Raw genomic sequence first — 19181 nt, 5'->3', positions numbered from 1 at the left:
GTCTCGCTTTGGACGGCGAAATCGACAGTGATAATCGAGAAAAGCCATGGTACGAATACAAACAGCGGTCTGGACAAGCTCTGATGTGGCCATAGGACGGAGTAGATCGAGAATGCTCACGATCCTGTGGTTGAAAAGCGGCAAAGGCTTCGATCTTCGGTAGAGCTCTCTGACTATCTTATCTGACCTCGCTAGCATATGACACCGACGTTTGCTACGCTGCGTAGTCGTAGCAGAGTCCAGATGCTCATGCCTGCTCATGCCGAGAAGCGGGGAAGTTTTGAACAGGAGGAAGAGTGGCGGACGGGGAAGGGGGAAGGGGCAGATAAAGACAGGAACACTCGGGGAACTAGCACAATCTCAATCGACTCCACTCCGAGAAAGCTTCGATCTCTGCGAGTTTCCCAGATAACCACGATCCTTCTCTTTCCCCCTATCTACCTTTGCTCACAGGCTCACTACCATCTCATCCTTGGGTTGAATCCATACAGTGTTTGCATTGTTATACTATGCCTGGTACTTTGAAGCAAGAAGTTGATATCTCGTCGCTCCCGACCATCGACTTTGCGAATTTCGGGGACGGGACAGGCCCCGTACGTCGACTCTTTGTCTCTACCGTCCTTGTCCCATCGTTTCTGTGCTTGATCTGACCTTTCTTTGCTCCTGTATTAAACGCTCTGTTAGGAGGCCCGCGCTATCTCCGAAAAGTTCTTCACTGCCTGTCGCGATGTCGGGTTCGCATATCTGATCAACACTGGTATTCCGAAGGAGCAAGTCGATGGGATGTTCGACTGGGTACGTCTCTTTCTCGATATCTTGAAGCCTCCCGTTCCGTCTGCTCTCTACGAATGCACTCCCTTCGGCTCTATATCTCCACACATTTACGTAGTCTCTGCTTTGGACCTGTGCATTGACCCCAACCTCTATGTATGGATAGTCCGCGAAGTTCTTCGCCCTTCCACACGACGTGAAGATGCTCGCACCACACCCACCGGAAGGATCGAAGCACCGTGGATACAGTGGCGTAAGCACCCAGAACCTTTCTATAACATCATTAAACGTATGTTAATAATGGTGCAAATCTACGTCTTCTTCATTTAGATCGGGAAGGAGCAGGTCTCACAAATGGTACACTCCTCCTTGTATTCTCCTCTCTCCAAATCGTCCTCATTCCTGATGCCTTCCACGAACCTTCCCAAAATCATAGGTTTTCGACCCCGAGGCCATCGCCTCGATCCGAAAGGGTCCCTCCCCCGACTTCAAAGAATCCTTCGACATGGGTAACGACGCCGATACCTCACGCCTGTCGAACGTGTGGCTGCCGGAGGACAAGTTGCCTGGGTTCAAGGAGTACGCGGTCGGGTTCTTTGAGTGCTGTAGGCAGTTTCAGGTCGAGAAGTACAGTCGATTTCATCCTCCCTCCCCCTTTCCAAGCTATTCCAACCCTTTCTTCAACTTTGATACCATGTTTGCGTCGTGTAGCTGACCGACGACATTTAATTACTATAGGTTGATGCCTGCTCTCGCAATGGGCCTCTCCCTCCCGTCTGACTTCTTCTCCGCCTTCCATGAGACAGCGGATAATCAGCTGCGACTTCTACACTATCCCGAGGCGGAAAGGCAAGAGTTCGTCAAAGGGGAGAAGGGTCGTATCGGCGCGCACACCGTAAGCCTTCCCATCCCCATACATATTCCACGGCATTCGCTGATACGATGTCTCTCTGGTCGATTGTGTGGCGTGTGGCGTCGTGTGGCGTGGGATTCTTCTTTCCTGTGTCGAACGAATTCGTGAACAGGATTTCGGTACCTGCACACTCCTCTTCCAAGACTCAGTCGGCGGCCTCGAAGTCGAATCGCCATCGAAGCCGGGCGTATTTCTCCCTGGACCACCGGTCGAGGGCGCTATCGTGTTCAACATCGGTGACTTCCTGATGCGGTGGAGTAACGGTACGTCTCTACTCACCTGTCCTCGCAATCTCTCTCCGAAGATGGCCAATAAGAGATGTGTCCTTAACCTCGGTTGGTGGATGCTCAGATACGCTCAAGTCGACGCTTCATCGTGTGCGTGCGCCACCACTTAAAGATGGAGAGGCGGAGAATGGAAAGACAAAAGAGAGGTTCTCTATTCCTTATGTGCGTATTTATATGTTCACTGTCATACCTACCTTCTTTCGTCGCTTGAACTCCATTGCCTCCGATCTACTTATCTTCGCTTCCTGATTCTCTCTGCCATTTCTCGATCATTCTGCTTTCACCTATCTACGCTAATGCCTTGCATTATTCTTCTTCCACCAACAGTTCATGACCGCCGACCGCGAGAAGACTATCGATTGTCTGCCGACGTGCTGGAACGAGACGGACAGGCCGAGGAAATATGAGCCGATCAATGCTGGGCAGTATATCGATATGCGGTTGAATGCGACTTATTAGGTGTAGGATAAAGCATCGTTAGGCGCGACGGCTCGGTGGGGAGATGTATGATACGAGGAGGGGAAAGAGGGGGTGGAACATCGCATCGATAGACTATACTGTCATGTTTTCCTTCCCCTTTTGAGCATTTTTAGGAGAATAAATAACCTGTTCTTTGATGGTCTTCATGCGTATTCAGTAATGACACAATGGTGCACTTGAAGGGTCGAAAGGGCCCTTGTTTCTGGTCTCACCCAGCAGTAGCAGTATGCCGCGTTGAACGTTCTCTACACTTGACGAGTGGGTAGGTTTTTTGTAGATAGCTATGGACTACATATAACGAAAATAGATCCCGGTAGAGGATGAGGGAAGGCAGCGACGAAGGGCAGTATACGACGAAAGTCTGGGATGGTGAAGACAATGCTGTATGCATGAAGGCTAATAGTGTCACAATTGTGCGCATGAAAGAAATGATGGGAATCTGGAATGATGCTAGTATTCTTAGCTCAAGATGATTCCGAGATTTAGCGCTCGGCCTGATATACATCTTCGTGCGCTTGGGGTAATAGACCTTATATGCTACGAGTTTTTTGAAAAGTTTTCAATCCAGATCAGTACAAACTCAGCTCAAAACCGGGCGATTTCCAGTACAACATGCCCGGTGGCGCAAGAAATTTCTTTCTTCGTGATTGGCCGAGCGCGCTCCACGCCCGCCATTACGCTGAAGTAACTTGAAGCGACGGCGGGATAGTCAATCCAAACGAAGCCACACTTGGTTCAAGACCAATACAAGGTCAGTACAAAAAGAAGTCCAGTTTTTCACTAACATATAAGGTCTAATATGGCATTGAGACGCAAATGGGCGTTTTTTCTCAAAGGTCCAAATAAAAGCACTGCAGTAACACGAGTTTCTTTGGATCAATCCCAGGGCACTGCCGTACATACCTGTGCTGCGATACTCGACTTCTATACAGGGCTGCTTATTGCCTAGCACTGCCCTGATGTGAACGGTATCCTGTCTCATAATGACTACCTCCCATCTCCAAGGTCAGCATGCAAGTTCAGGCCGGAGCATAGTGCGGAGTACCTTAAGCTCGAGGACGTCTGAGTGGATAGTCTTAAGTTCAAGGGCCTGGACGACTTGGAGGGAAGTCTACAAACCGTCATTATATGATGCTGCGCCAAATACAAAGTGAGGGTCATCTTAGCTCACCTGGAACATATCTATTGTAATCCGAAGAGCATCCTCGCATTTGCCCAGATCAGCAAGAAGCTTCTTCCGAGACCAGAAGCGCTTCGCGCTACCGAGGAACCCAGGTGTACCAGATGACTGAATGAGAGTACTGATGACCTCCTGGAGCGCACTTCGAGGTTACACCGTTTGCTTCAGCTACTCTGGCGCGAATTGAAGCAATATATTCATAAAGAGCTTACCATTCCAGCAAGCCGAATGGTTTCTTTAGGTCATCAGGAAACTCAGCATTAGGCCCAAGGCGAGTCGCAAAGTCATCGACAATCTCTTTCAGTTGTGAGATCTGCTTCAAGAGGAACTTGCGCTTGTCATCCAAGTCACAGAGATCCTATGCCAGACGTTAATATCAGGATATATTACGGAGTATACGAAGAAGAAAGTATATGTACTTCATGCGCCTTCAAGATGTAAGCGATCAGACTGGACACCGTCTGGAGGTAGGGAATGCCTTGAGCCATATCCGGGAGCTCTTTCAGAAACAGTCCAGCGACGACGAATGCTTACATCGCGGCGCTAGCGGTTCCAGGCTGAGTATGCATCTTTTTCTTTCGAACGCTGTCGAGGACTCTGAGCGAGGAGTCGGTGGTACGAGACTTGGTGGGATCCAGTGTCTCCGCTAAAACGATGGTCGTTGTCAGCCTCTCCGCTGTCGACATGACGAAATAACACGCCCACTGACCGTTATTATTGTGCGTCTTTCCTTTCACGCTCTTGAATACGTTCCCCAGACAAATTCTGGCTGGCATTGGATAGCTCTTAGGTGTACAACGCCAGGAACACAGGGGACAGCTGTAGGGTATGATGTTGAACGTTGTCAAGAAGTGTAGTGCGCAAGGCCCAAGAATGGTGAGGGACAAGGAACAGCGTACTAGGCCTTTCCTCCATATGAGCGCGCCAGCCGAACCAGGTGTGCTGTGTCCTTGGATGCCGGAAGGAGTTAGTCAATGAAACACAGCTTGTGCAGAAGAGGATATCAACATCCCTGCAGAGTAACTTGAAAGAGCATGGCTATTTGAGCTGAAGCAGCTGACCACTCCTTCGGCTTGCCTTCAGCGCTTCAGCACTCAGTGACAATGGTGGGAAGCAATTCCGTTAATTGCAGGATTACCTATCATGGACTGAGCGACGATAGGATTCAGAGATGAGTCGCTCACGCAGCCCATGTCGGTCAACGCGCTCCTTTCACTTTCTGCCCAACAGCAGTACTCGTGGTCACTGTGGCTTATTCAAGAGAAGAAATATCAACAGCTGTGCTGCAGGTATTTATGAGCATCAACGGCCGCACGCGAAGTCACAGGGAGCAACACTCAATCAGGAGCGCACCATAATTTGACAGGATTTGTCTTTCAACCAAATCTTTTGTGTCAAATTACAACTGTACGTCTCCGAGGCTGTGTAGAAGTGTGGGTACTCAAATAATAGCTCTATGTCCAACATGAAGCGAAGAAGAACATAACGAAGAAAGAGATTAAAGATACAAACTGAAAGACGGCTAAATCGGGACACCTTTGATTTACACCATACAGGTACTGATCACGGTGTTTCTGCTCGTGGGAATGTTTGCAGTAGACATTCTGAGACTCCAGGGACTTTTTCATCATCGAGATGTTTGAAGAAATATTCTCAGTGGACCCCTACGATACGAACAGTGGCCTTGAATTTTGAGTCTAATGAAACGGCATATATGTTCACAATTGAGAAATTACATACCCGAAGCTCGTTAATCTTGGACTTTACTACTTTTGAATCTACAACTTGCATAATATGCAAAGCTGTCTGAGTACCCATGTATGTCAGTCAGTCTGCAGTCATACCCATGGCGGTGAAAGATCTAATACTGACGTTGAACAAAGTAAGAGCCATCTTCAAGTCACTATCGCACTGGTCGATCTCTGTTAGGAGTCTTGAGCGGTGCAGGAAAAGAATAATCTTTCGGCCAGCACATAATTTGAGGATTTCCAGGATCTGGTGTAGGACACTGAAATATGTGTGTCAGTAAAACTTTGCAGCGCTTTAGTAAAGTGACGATGGACTGACCATTCGAGAACTTCGAATGGTTTTTGTAAACCTTCAGAAAGAGCTGTATCCATGTGGCATCCACCGGCCAGGTCATTGAGAGCGTGTTGGACATCCTTCGCTCTTTTGATTAAGGCAGCTCGCCGATCTTTTAGGGTAATTATGTCCTAGAAGATGAGAGGCTGATGTCAGTATTCTACGTCAAACAATAGTATCGCAGCGTGAAAGGTAACAGACGTCGTTCGCCTTGACTATATATGTGATCACACCGGAAACGGACTGAATATACGGCACACTTTTGGTCATCTGGGACATCTCTGAAAGACATAGGGCAGCAAAGGTAATAGCGTCGCTGGTATGGTGTAGCGTGGTCGACAAAAGCTGGTCCAGATCTGTATCGTTGGCATCATTGGTTCACCGATAGAATCATGAATAGACATCGTTAATAAGACGCTCACTGGTCTTACGATGGGATCCAAGTCTCGTCCGTGTGTCGCCTCTCTCATTTTGTCCCGAGGATATTTTCGAGACGACTGTATCCTTGTTACTGTCATGAGCCTCCAAGGCGGTCCGAGGATAGTTACGGAACCGAAAACGGCGCAGTACCGACAATATATTGTCTGAACAGATGTGTTTGGACTTCTTGGATGCTTGCGCCTCTGGAGTCGTCTGTTCCATGTCAAAGTCAGAAAATACAACGTGCAGATGTCACGATGAAACAGGGAGCAAGGAGAAGCAAGCAAGGTGTGTAGAAAGAAAGTTTAAGAGGTGAAGCGGGTCAAGGCAAAGTGGCCATAAGGCAGTGCAAATGGCAAGAGAGACGTGTGGGCCTACAGATGTGGTGATCAAATCCCGAAGGACCAAGATTCTCAGTCATCATGATATATGGCGACGTCGCATACATGGGTATGACTGCCTTACCATCGTACAATTTGATTTTATGAGCAGCGTACAAGGAAGAAAGTGTACCAGAGATGCCTCGTTGAAGTGTGAGTGGCACGAGCCATCGGTGCGTGTGGCGACGTCCCAAAATAGACTGTCACAAGCACAAAGCGAAGTTCGGTCACTGCTTGAAGATTTTAATGTCTGGTAGTCCCAGAAGTATCTGGGTTCGAAATACGATTGAATGCGGACAGTGTTACACACAATCGCCAATCTCCTACCTTATCATATGCTCACACGAAGGTGTCATCGTCGTTATCCTTCAATGAGGCAAGTTTGGATTAAGTTATAGCTGTAAATGATGAGTAAATAGAGTCAGACCAGTGCCTGAGCACCTTTCTACAGGTAAGTCGAAACCTAGTTCATGAAATGAACTTACCCACAGCGAGAGAACCGCAGGTTGCGTCGCAAGCTATAAGCATACATCAGGATAGCAATCTCCAGTCAAATAGTAGCGTGAATTACGATGGTTGCAGAGGCACCGAAGTATATGTCCAATTGACACTGAGAATCAACCAACAGTCCTGTATGACGACATTGGCGATAGGATTCGTTAGATAATGCTTATACGGCCTCCACGTTTTGACTATGTAGGGAGGAAAGAGTCCAACTGTCAGCGTTTACCTTGAGCTCGACGGCTGATCGGGCAGAGACGGAGCATGGCAGATAAATTGTTCGCACGAGATGACATCATCAGAAAGTAATTCTCTGTTCCATTAGGGCATATTTGTAGCGGTTTAAATCGATTCCAGACGACGCCGTCCTCTTCAACCTCACCCACACCCTCGCCTCCCAATCCCACGACACCCAGCGCAAAATCTTCCACGCCTCTGCTAAGAACCCGACGAGTTCCGACGTGACGACGAGTAGCAGGAACGCAATACCGTGTTGCATCAGGTGCCGGAGGACGCGAAGGAGGATATTGAGGCGTTGAGTATCGGGACTCCCGTAATCTCTTTCTTCTAAATCTACCTCTTATCTGCACGATTAAATAGGAGCTCATTATGTAGCACTTCTTCCATGCATTGGTGAAGAGGAACACGAGTCACTTGGAGAGAGTGGCGATCATAAGGCTTCTGTGGCCCATTCAGCAGGAAGACACCGCCATTCGTTGCGTTGCTTTGGGATGGTGGCGCTTTTCAGGTAAGACTCTCCAGGATTTCAAGGAAGAGGGGTGTTATCACGACACCAGTGTCTGACATCACATAAATATCCTATGACATATGCTCACAGCGGGCGTGGCCGTGCCACAAGGGCTGTTTCATCTATTGCACTGATTCCTATCATTTGATTCAAGCCATGACGGTCCGGATCTCGCCACGTCTTTGTCAAGTAAGAATAAGTTGTCGAACGAGGCCAGCACACTATAATGCCCTATTTTGGTTTCTACGACTACGTTCATAATGGTATGTCTATCATTAGGTCTCTCTTCATATATTTATCAAAAGAGTGCGAAATACAACGATGCGCCCTTCCGTGCACATCCTTTACAATCAGCGACAGTTATAAAAATATACATCACGATCGTATACCCCTTGTTTTTGATCTAAGGGGTATCTTTGCTATACTTAGTACTCTATATATGGCTGCTGATGTTGATTTTTTTCATGACCCCATCTGTGCCCACTTAACCGCCCTACCGCCCTTTACTAGTCTCCCCTCCGAAGGACCGTATATAAGGTATGCGCCTAGAGTTATTTTCATAGTATACTGAAGAGACCCACTCAACTACAGAATCCGTCTTCAGATGCCTTCGGAAAACATGATAGTTGAAGCTATTGCAAGCCTGACGCTCGGGTATGCTTCCCTCCACTCTCGATATTTCTCATTTGTATGCTGACCCGATCTTCTACAGAATGATTGAGGACTATTTCACTGTATCGGCTCAAAGTAAGTTCTGGGAGCCTGCAGTACTGCCTCGTTCATTCGTTCGTTTTGAAGGGTCTAACGACGTTACACGTCAGCTCTATGGGTATTTGATTATATCCAGACGCTTCCGATGGAGATGCAGGTTATTTGGTGTAGACAGCTTAGTGGAGTTTCGATACTGTATCTCATCAACCGCTACATAATGATGAGTTCAATCGCCGCATACCTATTCATCGCAACACCTGGACCCTCTCGCGACAAAATGTGAGTTGATTCTGTAATCCCTTCCTCTGAAACTTTCATAATCGTTTTTACAGCTGCGATGTTTTTGCACACATTCACTATATTTGTGGGGCTACTACTGTAATTGCGACCAGCGGTGAGTTCCATGAGGTCCATCACACGGAGTTAGAGAGTAATTTTCCACAATATCACAGCACTGTTCACGATGAGGATATTCGCTCTACACTCTCGTAAAATTTGGATTATATTTATGGCGATGGTTCTCGTATCGGGGCGCGTTGCAGTGGATTACTGGGTGAATCATCTTATTCGAATTCTCTTGGTCTAGTTCTTGTACTGAAACTTATCACGTTTGTAGACCAGTAAAGAGCTTTATGGAACGCGTCAAGCACCGTTCGAGACATGGTATGTGAGGTGCAGGACTGAGAATCACAGCGATATCATCGTATTCAGGTATGCCGTGTCTTGTATATCTGACGGTGGAAAAATTAATCATACCCTAATTTCCATACCTAGATGTGAGTGGCTGACGTTGCCCTGTTTCTACGGTAGATGCTAAAAATGGATACTGTAGTGCAACTGGCAACGACAGCGTTGGCGTTGGCATTTGATCTTTTTGTCTTCGCCATGACACTCAGTAAAGCCTATTTTCACGTTCGGGAGATGCGGCGCTTTGGGAAAACTAGCATCTTAGAACTTATTCTCCGTGACGGTGCGTGTGCCCTGTCACCACAAATCCTGAATTACTCAATGAAACCGAACTTTGAAGGAGGTTTGTATTTCGGGTAAGCTTGCATGTCGTACAACTTCTACCCAATATGTTTCTGACTTGTCCAGACTGGTCTCCGTAATCTTGATTCCTGATATCACACTGCATATTGTGAGTGAGCAATCGGATTGCTAATCGAAAAACGTGTGGATCTGACACCCCTTTTCGGCCATAGTTGGCTCTTTGTGGTTATGTAAGTGTGTCTAACATCCAGATGGCTCGGAGGTCAACAAAATTTTACCCCAATAGTCAAATGAAAATTTGAGCACTATCAACAATATCTTCAGCACGTATAACGAGTAGTAAGTTGGCATCACGGTTCTCGTGATAAATACTCTGACAGCCCTCATCTTCTCCAAAGTATTCCAAATATTGTCATCAGCCGCCTAGTTTTGAATCTCAAAACGTATGATGACAAACGACTCACCAACCTGACCCATGGACCGAGTCGCGTCTCACTCCAATCAATCACTTTCGCACGTCGTAGTCAGAGCTGGTTTATGGGGAACATAGGCCAACCGTTGGACCATGAACAATGGACCTGTAACGATGAAATGGAGTCTCGTGAGGATGTTCTTGACATTATTCCAGAGAATGAAAGATGATTGGGCTCAGAAGTTCGACAACTAGAACTGGAGTAAGGCTCCCCGGCGACTTATTGTCCTGTGATGTGCTTAATTTGTACCATGGGGCATCGGCACGAGGCGTTGGCTCTGATTCAGAGCTTTTCTGTGGTAACGCTCTACATTAGTGCATATATATATAGCGATGTACATTCAACCCTTCCGCCAATCAGGGAACGAGCTCTGGCGGGGGCTCCAATGTTTTAAAGCACTACGTATATGCCATATTTTGTCTAGAGACGGAGGGAGAATGGTACATAACGTACCGAAACAAGATACCCTGAAATTGTAAAACCAAACGTCATGGAAGAGTGCTGAAAATTCTGTATATCTCTCTTGAAGTTCGCCCAGACACTTTGTGATCACTACTCACCAGTGTCCTATGCAGCGAATAGTTACTGTATGCTCTTCTCTCCACCGAGTAGCTGTACTTCAACTGCAGACGGTAGTAAAACTAGGCGGTTTGTCATTTCGTACTATGTCGAGTCTCGAGGTGATTACACTTCACCATGTTTCACTGATCCTGTATGACGACATTAAATAAAGAAAAATAAGTGTCGACACATTATTTGTTACCAGACAGAGAACAATTCTTTCAGCGTGGCCCTTGAGAACTCCTTATGTGACGATTAGCACAAGAGTAATGTGCTCGGGAAACCCCGTATCAATGATCTTCGCAGTTTATGGGCTGCTATTCTTTGCATCGATTCGATGCCTCTCCGGAGCGAAGTCTCTGGATCACCGCTCGCTTCATGACCTCTGAGCAGCTCTGCATGTCAGACCGAGTGAGTCCGATACTCTATGCTGGCTCGAGACCTGGAAGATCTTAAAACTGTCAACAATGGGGTGGTTAAGTGGAATTGAACAGGATGGACGTTTGAAAGACGAAAAGCCTACTCGGATGAGGTGGTTACTGCTGTTCCCCCGCCTATTATCCCGCTGTCTCGGTATTACCGTTCTATAATATCTTCCGTATTTTCTCTCCAAGCCATCGAGAAGAGAGGCTGAGTGGTCCGTCAACTAAAACTACTCGCCAGCGCTTGGTCCACCGATATGGTCTCTCGTACAAAGGTATCAACTCACGTTGAATAAATGACTCGATGTCTCCGCTGCTTGTCATTGTGCTGTGGGAGGATATACTGCCGACGAAACATTGTTTTTCGACTGTGTACTGCTCAAATTCGCTACAAGGACTCAGAAGCGCTACAACATTTCGACCTCCTAGGAGTCTTCCACCGCCTCCTCATCTCCGAGACCACCATCATGTGTCCTCGACATATCTCGTTCCCGCTTTCTTCCCAGAGAGACAGGAGCCGCTCGCGACATAGCTTTCCTGCAACCGCCTGTGTCACTGTGGACCGTGCCATTCGCCGCATCCTAGGACTGCGATACCCGGGTCGTCCTTTTCTTTCCGTCCACCATCTGTGCTGCCTGCCCACTGTATCGTTGCCTCATACAACTCGTCATTATTATCACTGTCGCCGAGAATTTCGTGTCGATTCACTCGGATAACAATGGGGAAGCTATTTGCATTGAAGAGACGGTCCAAGAAAGGTAATTATTGACACTCTTTCACCCAGAGTCCCAAGTGGTATTCAATGTTTTGTCATCAGAGCATACGCCCACAGCGATCACAGCGACCGAGAATGACACCATTGGCCCCGTAGTGGTTGACGGAGACCCATCGAGCGACTCCAGGGGACAAAGCTCTCGAAGCGCCGTCAATGTGAAGATTGTACTGGGTATGTTCAAGGTCGCATATTCTGCAATTCAATCGTCTAATGAAGGGAATTTGACTAGCGAAATGGCGGAAACGTGTCTCATTCTCCAAGGCGAAGACTCCGACCATGGAAGCCTTGTCCACGGCCGCGGGAGTGCTTAACGAAGTGGCAACAATGACGCAGGGCGTTCCCTATGTCCAGACGCTTTCCAATCTAATCACATATGTCGTCTCTGTCAATGACGTGCGTCCAACGAATATTATTTTTTTGATTCAAAATGATTTACTCATATATTGCAATTGCATAGGATATCGATTTGCTGAAGTTTGAACGAGGATTGCTAAGGGACAAAGTCCTACAACTGCAGAGCATGGTAGACGAGACGGAGAGGAGGCTTGGCCCCGATGTAGATCTTCCTATGGATCTTCAAGAGCCGTTCAGGATGCTCGAAAGGCAAGCTGCCCATAACAACTCACAGTTTCGTGATCAGGACGAGGGCTGACAAACGACTTCACACAGCGTACTCAAGCAGATCGTCGTCGTACTCAAGAAGTGCGTCGCTACTAACGGACCTCTGGGGAAAGCGAAACACCTGGTTTCGAGGAAAGACCTCATGAAGAAGATTGAGCGCTGTGACGCGGAAACCAACGCTGCTTTGGCATGCTTCAATGTACGTTTATCCATGTACTTACTAGCAATTGTGTTTATAATCGATGCTAACGGATGTGACGTTCCACAGACCAAGCTGCAAGTCATCCAATCCCTCGATATCAAGGGTGTACAGGTATATTTGTTTTATTATTTATCCAGCCTATAATTCTGACTTCTCATTACCATGCATAATTAGACGGACGTTGGCACAGTATCCGCCAAAATCGATAGTCTAACGGTGACTCTGGAGGCAGCCGTCACTGTGGTCGAGATGCGCTTGCGGAAAGACGCAAAGGGTAAGTACAGGCTGTGTCCTCGGTTTCTACAGGTTTAGATGCAAGTCAGATAACTCACGTACTTGCATGCTTCATTTATAGCAGGCAGTGCAGCGATCACATATGTGGTTGCTGTACAGTTTTTTTTTTAAAAACACCCTGCGCTCGATGTTTGATGCATTGATGCCTGCACACACTGCATTGCCACGAACTTCATCACGCCCATGCCGAGTAGATCACTAGTCTAGCCCAAATGATTCCAGGTGATCCCCCTGAATTGGAGTTGTTCATGTATCGTAATGAGCGTTAAATTGTTGTATATAAAGAGATCGACCGCATGTTGAGCTCGGGCAGCCGGGCTCCTCGATTGACCTCAGCCGGTTAAGTGAGGCGGACGTGGTGGACATGGACCTGCAAGGTTGGTTGATCCGTACGTGTAGTAAAAATGTGTAGTCTCAATCGGTGTTGTGCTCGGGTGTATCTTGATTTCGAGTTTTAGGATCATCATAGACAACCTGTAATTTTCAATTACATATCTGGACATTTTGCGTTGTGGCCCTCTGAGTCTGTGGCGAGAGAAAGTATGAAGAGGCTGACTAAGCTCTCGGGAAGCTCCGTCCGCCTGCTGACCCCGCTCGAGCCGTCGTGTTCGTCGTTGGCCTCGCCGACGCCGACGCATTCGCCGGACAGCTGTCGACGATGCGATGGGAATGCGAAAGCGATAGCCCTCAGTCGGCATTTTACATCCATCCGATTCGTCTTTATCTATGTCGATCTCTATACTTTATCTATTCCCGCGACTCTGATTCTGAGAAGGCACGCCATCACTGGCACTCGCTCGACTTGCTTTCGAACATCTACGCTCCCTCAATACTCTCGAACTCACGTCGAAGAAGATGTCTCCAGTGCTCAGACTAGGCGTCGACGTCGGCGGGACGAATACGTACGTTCGTCACCCTTTCTCTCGCATCCATCCCCACTCAAACGCCCCTATCTCATCCTCATCCTCCGTCCATCCAGCGACGCCGTCCTCCTCAACCTCACCCACACCCTCGACTCCCACTCCCACGACATCCAACACAAAACCGTCCTCGCCTCTGCTAAGAGCCCTACCACTCCCGATGTGACGACGGGGATCAGGAATGCCATCCAGTCTGTGTTGCACCAGGTGCCGGGAGACGCGAAGAAGGATATTGAGGCGTTGAGTATCGGGACTACCGTAAGTCTCCCCCTTGTCTGTACGAACAAATAGGACTCATTAGATGCATATAGCACTTCGTCAATGCGTTGGTGGAGAGGAACGCGAGTCGATTGGACAGAGTGGCGGTCATACGGCTCTGTGGCCCATTCAGCAGGAAGACCCCGCCGTTCGTCGGGTTTCCTTGGGAGCTTAGACATAGTACGTCCATATATCCCTTCTCGCTCCACCCTATTGTAATTGAAAATGGTGGTGCACAGTATTGGAAGGACCGCATTTCTTCGTGAATGGAGGGCTACAGATCGATGGGAGCGAGATCGCACAAGTGGACGAGAAGGAGATCGAAGCAGCCGCAGAGGAAATCAAGAAACAAGTCCGTCTCCGTCTCCTTCTCCCATCCCAATCCCCTCTCATCCTCTGACATACGCTTCAGGGCATAAACGCAATCGCAATCGTCTCCGTCTACTCCCCCATCGACTTCACCTTCTCCCACGAACCCCGTGTTTCTCGCCTCCTCCACAAGCTCCTCTCCCCACACATCCCCAACCTCGGCATCGTCTGCTCCCGCGACATCTCCAACCTCGGACTTCTGGAGCGCGAGAATGCTACGATCATGAACGCCGCGCTCCTGAGGTACGCCAAGCTCACGACGAAGAGCTTCGAGCAAGCCGCGAAAGAGCTGGGATTGGGCGGACGCCCGGTGTTCGTGACGAGTAATGATGGGACGTTGTTGAGTTGTGAGGAGGCGGGGAGGGTGCCGATTCGGACTTTGTGAGTTTCTTTCGTCTGTGTGGTTGTGAGTGAAGATATATAGGGGCTGATGGGTATCTATGTTAGCTCGTCGGGCCCTACGAACTCGATGCGTGGCGCGGCGTTCCTCGCTTCCTTGGAGGCGGGGAATAAACCGGGCGTGAAGGGCGAGGCGGCGTTGGTCGTCGATATCGGGGGGACTACCGTCAGTTTTTCCCTCTTCTTCCTTCTCTCGTGGTGTGGCGGGAGCTCACCGAGATGTGTTCGTTCGTGTGGCGCGTATTTTTAGACCGAAGTCGGGATGCTATTGTACGTTCCTTTCCGCCCTTCGTCTCACTGCGCAATTCGTTCCAAAATAATCTGACCTCTGTTGTATGTATCCGTGTTTGTATGCGTTCATCTACAGACCGAGCGGTTTTCCCCGTCAAGCAGCAGCACATCACGAACTCTGTGGCGTCCGTCTGAATTTCTCTATGCCGCACGTAACGAGGTCAGTCCGTTCGTCCACTCGTACTGTCTTCCTGATTTACATCGCACTCACGCAACGCAACTCTCTTTCCACGTCGTTCCACTCCCGCCCTCTTCCCTCCCATCGCCCCCCCCCCCCCTCCCCACTTCCCGCTTTTCACTCTTCCTCACCCAAACCCAAAACCACAGCATCGGCCTCGGCGGTGGCTCCCTCGTCCGTCAAGACTCCACCACGGGGCGCGTCACCATCGGGCCCGACTCGGTCGGATATCGGATAACGGACGAGGCGCTCGTGTTTGGCGGGAAGACGATGACGGCGACGGATGTGGTGGTTGCGGGGGGGTTGGAAGGGGTCGGCGATAAATCTAAGGTTGCTCACTTATTGCCCCACGGTTCATCATCCGGGGGCGAGGGAGCGTCGAAGAAGGCTGAGGCTGAGGGATTAGTCGAGAAAGCGCAGGAGAGGATCCGGATGATGCTCGAGAACACGTTGGACGCGATGAAGACGTCCCAGGCGGACCTGCCGGTTTATCTCGTTGGGGGCGGGTCCATATTGATAAAAGAGGGGGTGAGGATGAGGGGGGTTAGTAGGGTTTGTCGGTTTGGGTGGTTTGATGTCGCGAAGTCAGTTTTTTCTTTCCCTTCTTATTTTCTTCGAGGAAGGAGAGGGAAGGAGAACGTGGGTGCTGATTTATCGTTTTTTTTGGGCGGGATGTGACGTAGTGCGGTTGGTGCGGCTATTGCGCAGGTGTGTATCCTTTTTTGTGTCTTCGCCGCATTCTTTACTCTCCCTCTTCCTCGTCCTCCTTATTTTCTTCTCCCATTCCCATCTCTCATTCTCCCATTCTCACTATTTCTCTCCTTCACCCACAGATCTCAGGAACAATAGACACCATCGCCGACATCTCCACCAAGCCGATGGCCGAAGTGCGTGCGTCGATCGAGAAACAAGCGATCGAGAAAGCGATTGAAGCGGGTGCGGATGCTGAGAAGGTATGTCTCTCGTTTTAGTTCTGGGCGTTCGATTTATTGTGATTGTGTTGGATTGTGTTTTCACGAATCTCTTTCGTCCCGTGCGGCCTTATCAACACGTCTGGCTCCACTGCTAACCTTCGCTTCCTCAATTCTCGACCCATCCCATATGTCACACTTCCTCTTCTTCTTCTTCTTCTTCCTTCCGCATCGTCGTCGTTGAACTCACCTTGCTGTCTTTCATCCCACTCTAGGTCAAGATCATAGAGAGCGAGGCGATCCCGGTCGCGTATACCGCCGGCCGCTGCAGGTTCTACGTCAAAGCCGCGGGCGAATGGAGCGGCGTGCCCAAGAGCTCCGATACCGATGCCACTTCCACCACCACTCCGGCGAGCAAAGTGAAGGAGGTGAAGGAGGAAGTGAAAGAGGCGGTGGAGACGTTCGGGGAGAAAGTGAAAGAGGTGTTCTATCACAAGGCTGCGAACAAGGAATCGAAGGGCGTGAAGAAGGAGGAGGTCGACGACGACCTCGAAACAGCGCAGGCGATTTTGGACTACAAACCGCGCATCACCGCTTCCACTGCGAACCCGAAGAAACTGGAATGGAACATCTCAGCGACGGACCTGGCCTGGATCGCGGAGGGGTGCTACGTCCTCGGGTGTGGAGGCGGCGGCTCGCCGCATCATGTGTTTTTGCAGTTGAGGGAGGCGGTGAGGGCGGGGGAGGGCATTAGGGTCGTTGATCTGGGGTATTTCGACGACGAATCCAGCGAGGTAAAAGGCGGGGAAGGAGGACTGGTGGGGTGGGGTGGAGGGATGGGAAGTCCGGAGGTTTCGTCAGAGAGGTTACTTGGGGAGGAGTATGGACAGGCGATGGAGGAGTTGTTGGAGTTTATGCGGGTGCGTTTGAGTGTTTTTTTTTTCTTTGTCTTCTCTCTCTCTTTTGGAATCGGTGCACGCTGCTGATGTGTTGGTTTGTATCTATATAGATCGATAAGCAGAGGTTGAAGGCGTTGGTGGCCCTCGAGATCGGAGGCGCGAACGGGATGATCAACGTCAGTCTTCACCTACTTTTTGCTCAATCCGTGCCGCTCACTCAATTATAACTTGATCCTCCACTTTTTTTGGTATGCAGATGACGCTCTCTTCCAGCGGATGTATGAACGTTCCTATCCTCGATGGTGATTTCATGGTGAGTTTCGTCCTCTTTCACCTCGCCCTTCGCTTGTCCAGTCCGTATGTACTTACGCTACTCTGCATCTGCATAATCTAGGGCCGCGCATACCCAACCGGCTGGCAAGTTACGCCGAACGTGTATGATCCCAGCGAACGTTCGCTCAACATCCTTCCTGCTGCTATTGCGAGTGGAGACGGGAATTACATGGTAGGAATCGCATACATCAGAGCGCAATATGTGCAACGTCGCTGATCTGAGGGTGAAATTGGCTGTGCGTAGGTGATGACGAAGGCGAAGAAGAGCATGGACGTTGATTCGGCGTTGAGGGCTGCTTGTTGCGAGATGGGGTATGTTCATACCTATACCTCAACCTTCATCTCATTCGATTACTGTATTGCTGACTGTGGTGTTTTGGATATGTATAGAACGCACGTCGGATTCGCGAACAAACCTCTACCCGTCGCAGGATCTCTCCTTCGTACCTCCATGATCCGGAACACAGTTTCTCTGTCGTGGAGATTGGGAAGGGCGCTCGCTTTGGCGTCCAAAGGTTCGTTTACATTTCACTCTGACTTTTGGTGTAGTATGAGGAGGTCTGGTTGTTGACATGGTTGGATTGTTCGTCGAAAGGTGGGAATATTGGAAATGTGGGTAAAGTGCTGGTCGATGCGTTGGGAGGCGAGAAGACCGGAAGGATATTATTTGGTGGAAAGATCGTCGATGTTACGAGGAGGTACGTCCCTCCCTCCCCTCCCTCATTCTCGTCCTCAATCAATTCAATGCTGACCCTGAGTGATGGTGGCGCAGAGTCTACAAGGGCCACACGATCGGCGAAGTCCACATCGCTGCACTGGCGGTGGACGACGAAGATGTGGAGGATGGAGCGGAGGGAGCAGTGCAGAGGTTCGAGGGGACGATGGTGATTCCGTTCAAGAATGAGAATTTGTATGCGGAGGTGGATAAGGGGGATGGGAGCGGTAAGAAGGTGCGTGGTCTTTCTCTGTTTCTTTCCACTTTTCCACCGCCACATCTCCTACTATACTCTCCTCGCCGTCATCCATTCTTCCGAGTCCCGTCATATTAGCTCGTTGTTCTTCGCTCTTTTATCTTGATGTCGCTCGGAACTGACCTTCACCACCCCGTACAGATCGTAGCCACTGTACCCGACCTCATAGCCGTCCTAGACGCCCAATCAGGCTGTGCGCTCGGAACGCCAGACTATAAATATGGACTGAGGGTGCTCGTGCTCGGCATCACGGCCGCGCCGCAGTGGACAAGTACGGAGAGGGGGTTAAGGTTGGGCGATTTGAGGGCGTTTGGGTACGTGTTGTTCCAATCTCATCCTTTCCCCTTTTCGTGTCGCTGTGCCGTCTCGCGTGTGGCAGGTGTTCGGACGGTTGCTGATTGTTTGTTTTGTGCGGTGGGACGTGTAGGTTCGAGGGGATACCGTATGTGCCGCTGGGAGAGTACGTCCAGCCGAAGAGTGTGATCGAGGAGTATGGCGCTACGGCGTGTCAATGAGGCGTGAGGCGTGGATTCACGCCATCGTCTACTGCGGGATAGGTATATAGAGAAGATATAGGATCCTTTCGTTCTTATTGTTATGCCGAGATTGTCGTCGCTATCAGCGAATTTCTCTTCGATAAGGGGACTAGAACACAACACCGTCATACTCTCAATTAAGACTCTCGATACCTCCTCTTTGAGGCCGGTGAGGAATACGGACTCTTACGACAGGAGCACGTCGGCATAATATGGTCTTTCGACTCTTGACTGCTCAAGTCCGTTTGAGGTAGTTATTAAAGCCTCGAGGTCTGGGTGCTGTCCGAGCCTTCAATTTCCGCAGA

At 49.4% G+C, this 19181-nt stretch overlaps 4 protein-coding genes across 4 annotated transcripts; 3 read left to right on the top strand and 1 right to left on the bottom strand.

Annotated features, from left to right (window-relative positions):
- Positions 1-509: 509 nt before the first annotated feature.
- Positions 510-2430, top strand: STEHIDRAFT_133143 (flavonol synthase/flavanone 3-hydroxylase; the record flags this gene model as incomplete). The annotated part of the gene is made up of 9 exons (XM_007307144.1): positions 510-593; positions 685-795; positions 938-1024; positions 1102-1128; positions 1208-1398; positions 1510-1666; positions 1797-1947; positions 2036-2133; positions 2299-2430. The coding sequence occupies 9 exons, from the start codon at positions 510-512 to the stop codon at positions 2428-2430; spliced, it is 1038 nt and encodes a 345-aa protein (XP_007307206.1).
- A 1027-nt stretch (positions 2431-3457) lies between these two features.
- Positions 3458-7622, bottom strand: STEHIDRAFT_113332 (uncharacterized protein; the record flags this gene model as incomplete). Its single annotated transcript, XM_007307143.1, has 19 exons — positions 3458-3562; positions 3623-3773; positions 3844-3989; positions 4051-4081; positions 4166-4307; positions 4341-4450; positions 4531-4580; positions 4816-4876; positions 5168-5295; positions 5372-5437; positions 5504-5639; positions 5699-5844; positions 5915-6069; positions 6136-6346; positions 6647-6713; positions 6857-6879; positions 6999-7031; positions 7085-7143; positions 7244-7622. 19 exons carry the CDS (start codon positions 7620-7622, stop codon positions 3458-3460), a joined length of 2199 nt encoding a protein of 732 aa, XP_007307205.1.
- Positions 7623-8366: 744 nt separating this feature from the next.
- On the top strand, positions 8367-10105 carry STEHIDRAFT_113331 (uncharacterized protein; the record flags this gene model as incomplete). The annotated part of the gene is made up of 13 exons (XM_007307142.1): positions 8367-8416; positions 8475-8509; positions 8584-8752; positions 8806-8867; positions 8926-9026; positions 9090-9184; positions 9248-9249; positions 9306-9443; positions 9501-9516; positions 9569-9611; positions 9676-9693; positions 9750-9802; positions 9862-10105. The coding sequence occupies 13 exons, from the start codon at positions 8367-8369 to the stop codon at positions 10103-10105; spliced, it is 1026 nt and encodes a 341-aa protein (XP_007307204.1).
- A 3487-nt stretch (positions 10106-13592) lies between these two features.
- Positions 13593-19181, top strand: STEHIDRAFT_123631 (uncharacterized protein). Its single transcript, XM_007307141.1, has 21 exons — positions 13593-13713; positions 13791-13989; positions 14043-14169; positions 14229-14341; positions 14402-14739; positions 14806-14923; positions 15008-15027; positions 15125-15208; positions 15376-15810; positions 15910-15934; positions 16060-16179; positions 16413-17057; positions 17147-17212; positions 17293-17349; positions 17431-17541; positions 17614-17681; positions 17760-17884; positions 17965-18067; positions 18142-18319; positions 18482-18654; positions 18768-19181. The coding sequence occupies exons 1-21, from the start codon at positions 13667-13669 to the stop codon at positions 18853-18855; spliced, it is 3240 nt and encodes a 1079-aa protein (XP_007307203.1). The 5' UTR covers positions 13593-13666; the 3' UTR covers positions 18856-19181.

The sequence above is a fragment of the Stereum hirsutum genome (assembly GCF_000264905.1).
Source record: "Stereum hirsutum FP-91666 SS1 unplaced genomic scaffold STEHIscaffold_12, whole genome shotgun sequence".
Classification (NCBI taxonomy): Eukaryota; Fungi; Basidiomycota; class Agaricomycetes; order Russulales; family Stereaceae; genus Stereum; species Stereum hirsutum.
Note: the sequence above shows the minus strand (reverse complement) of the source record. Positions and strands in the feature narration are given on the sequence as shown.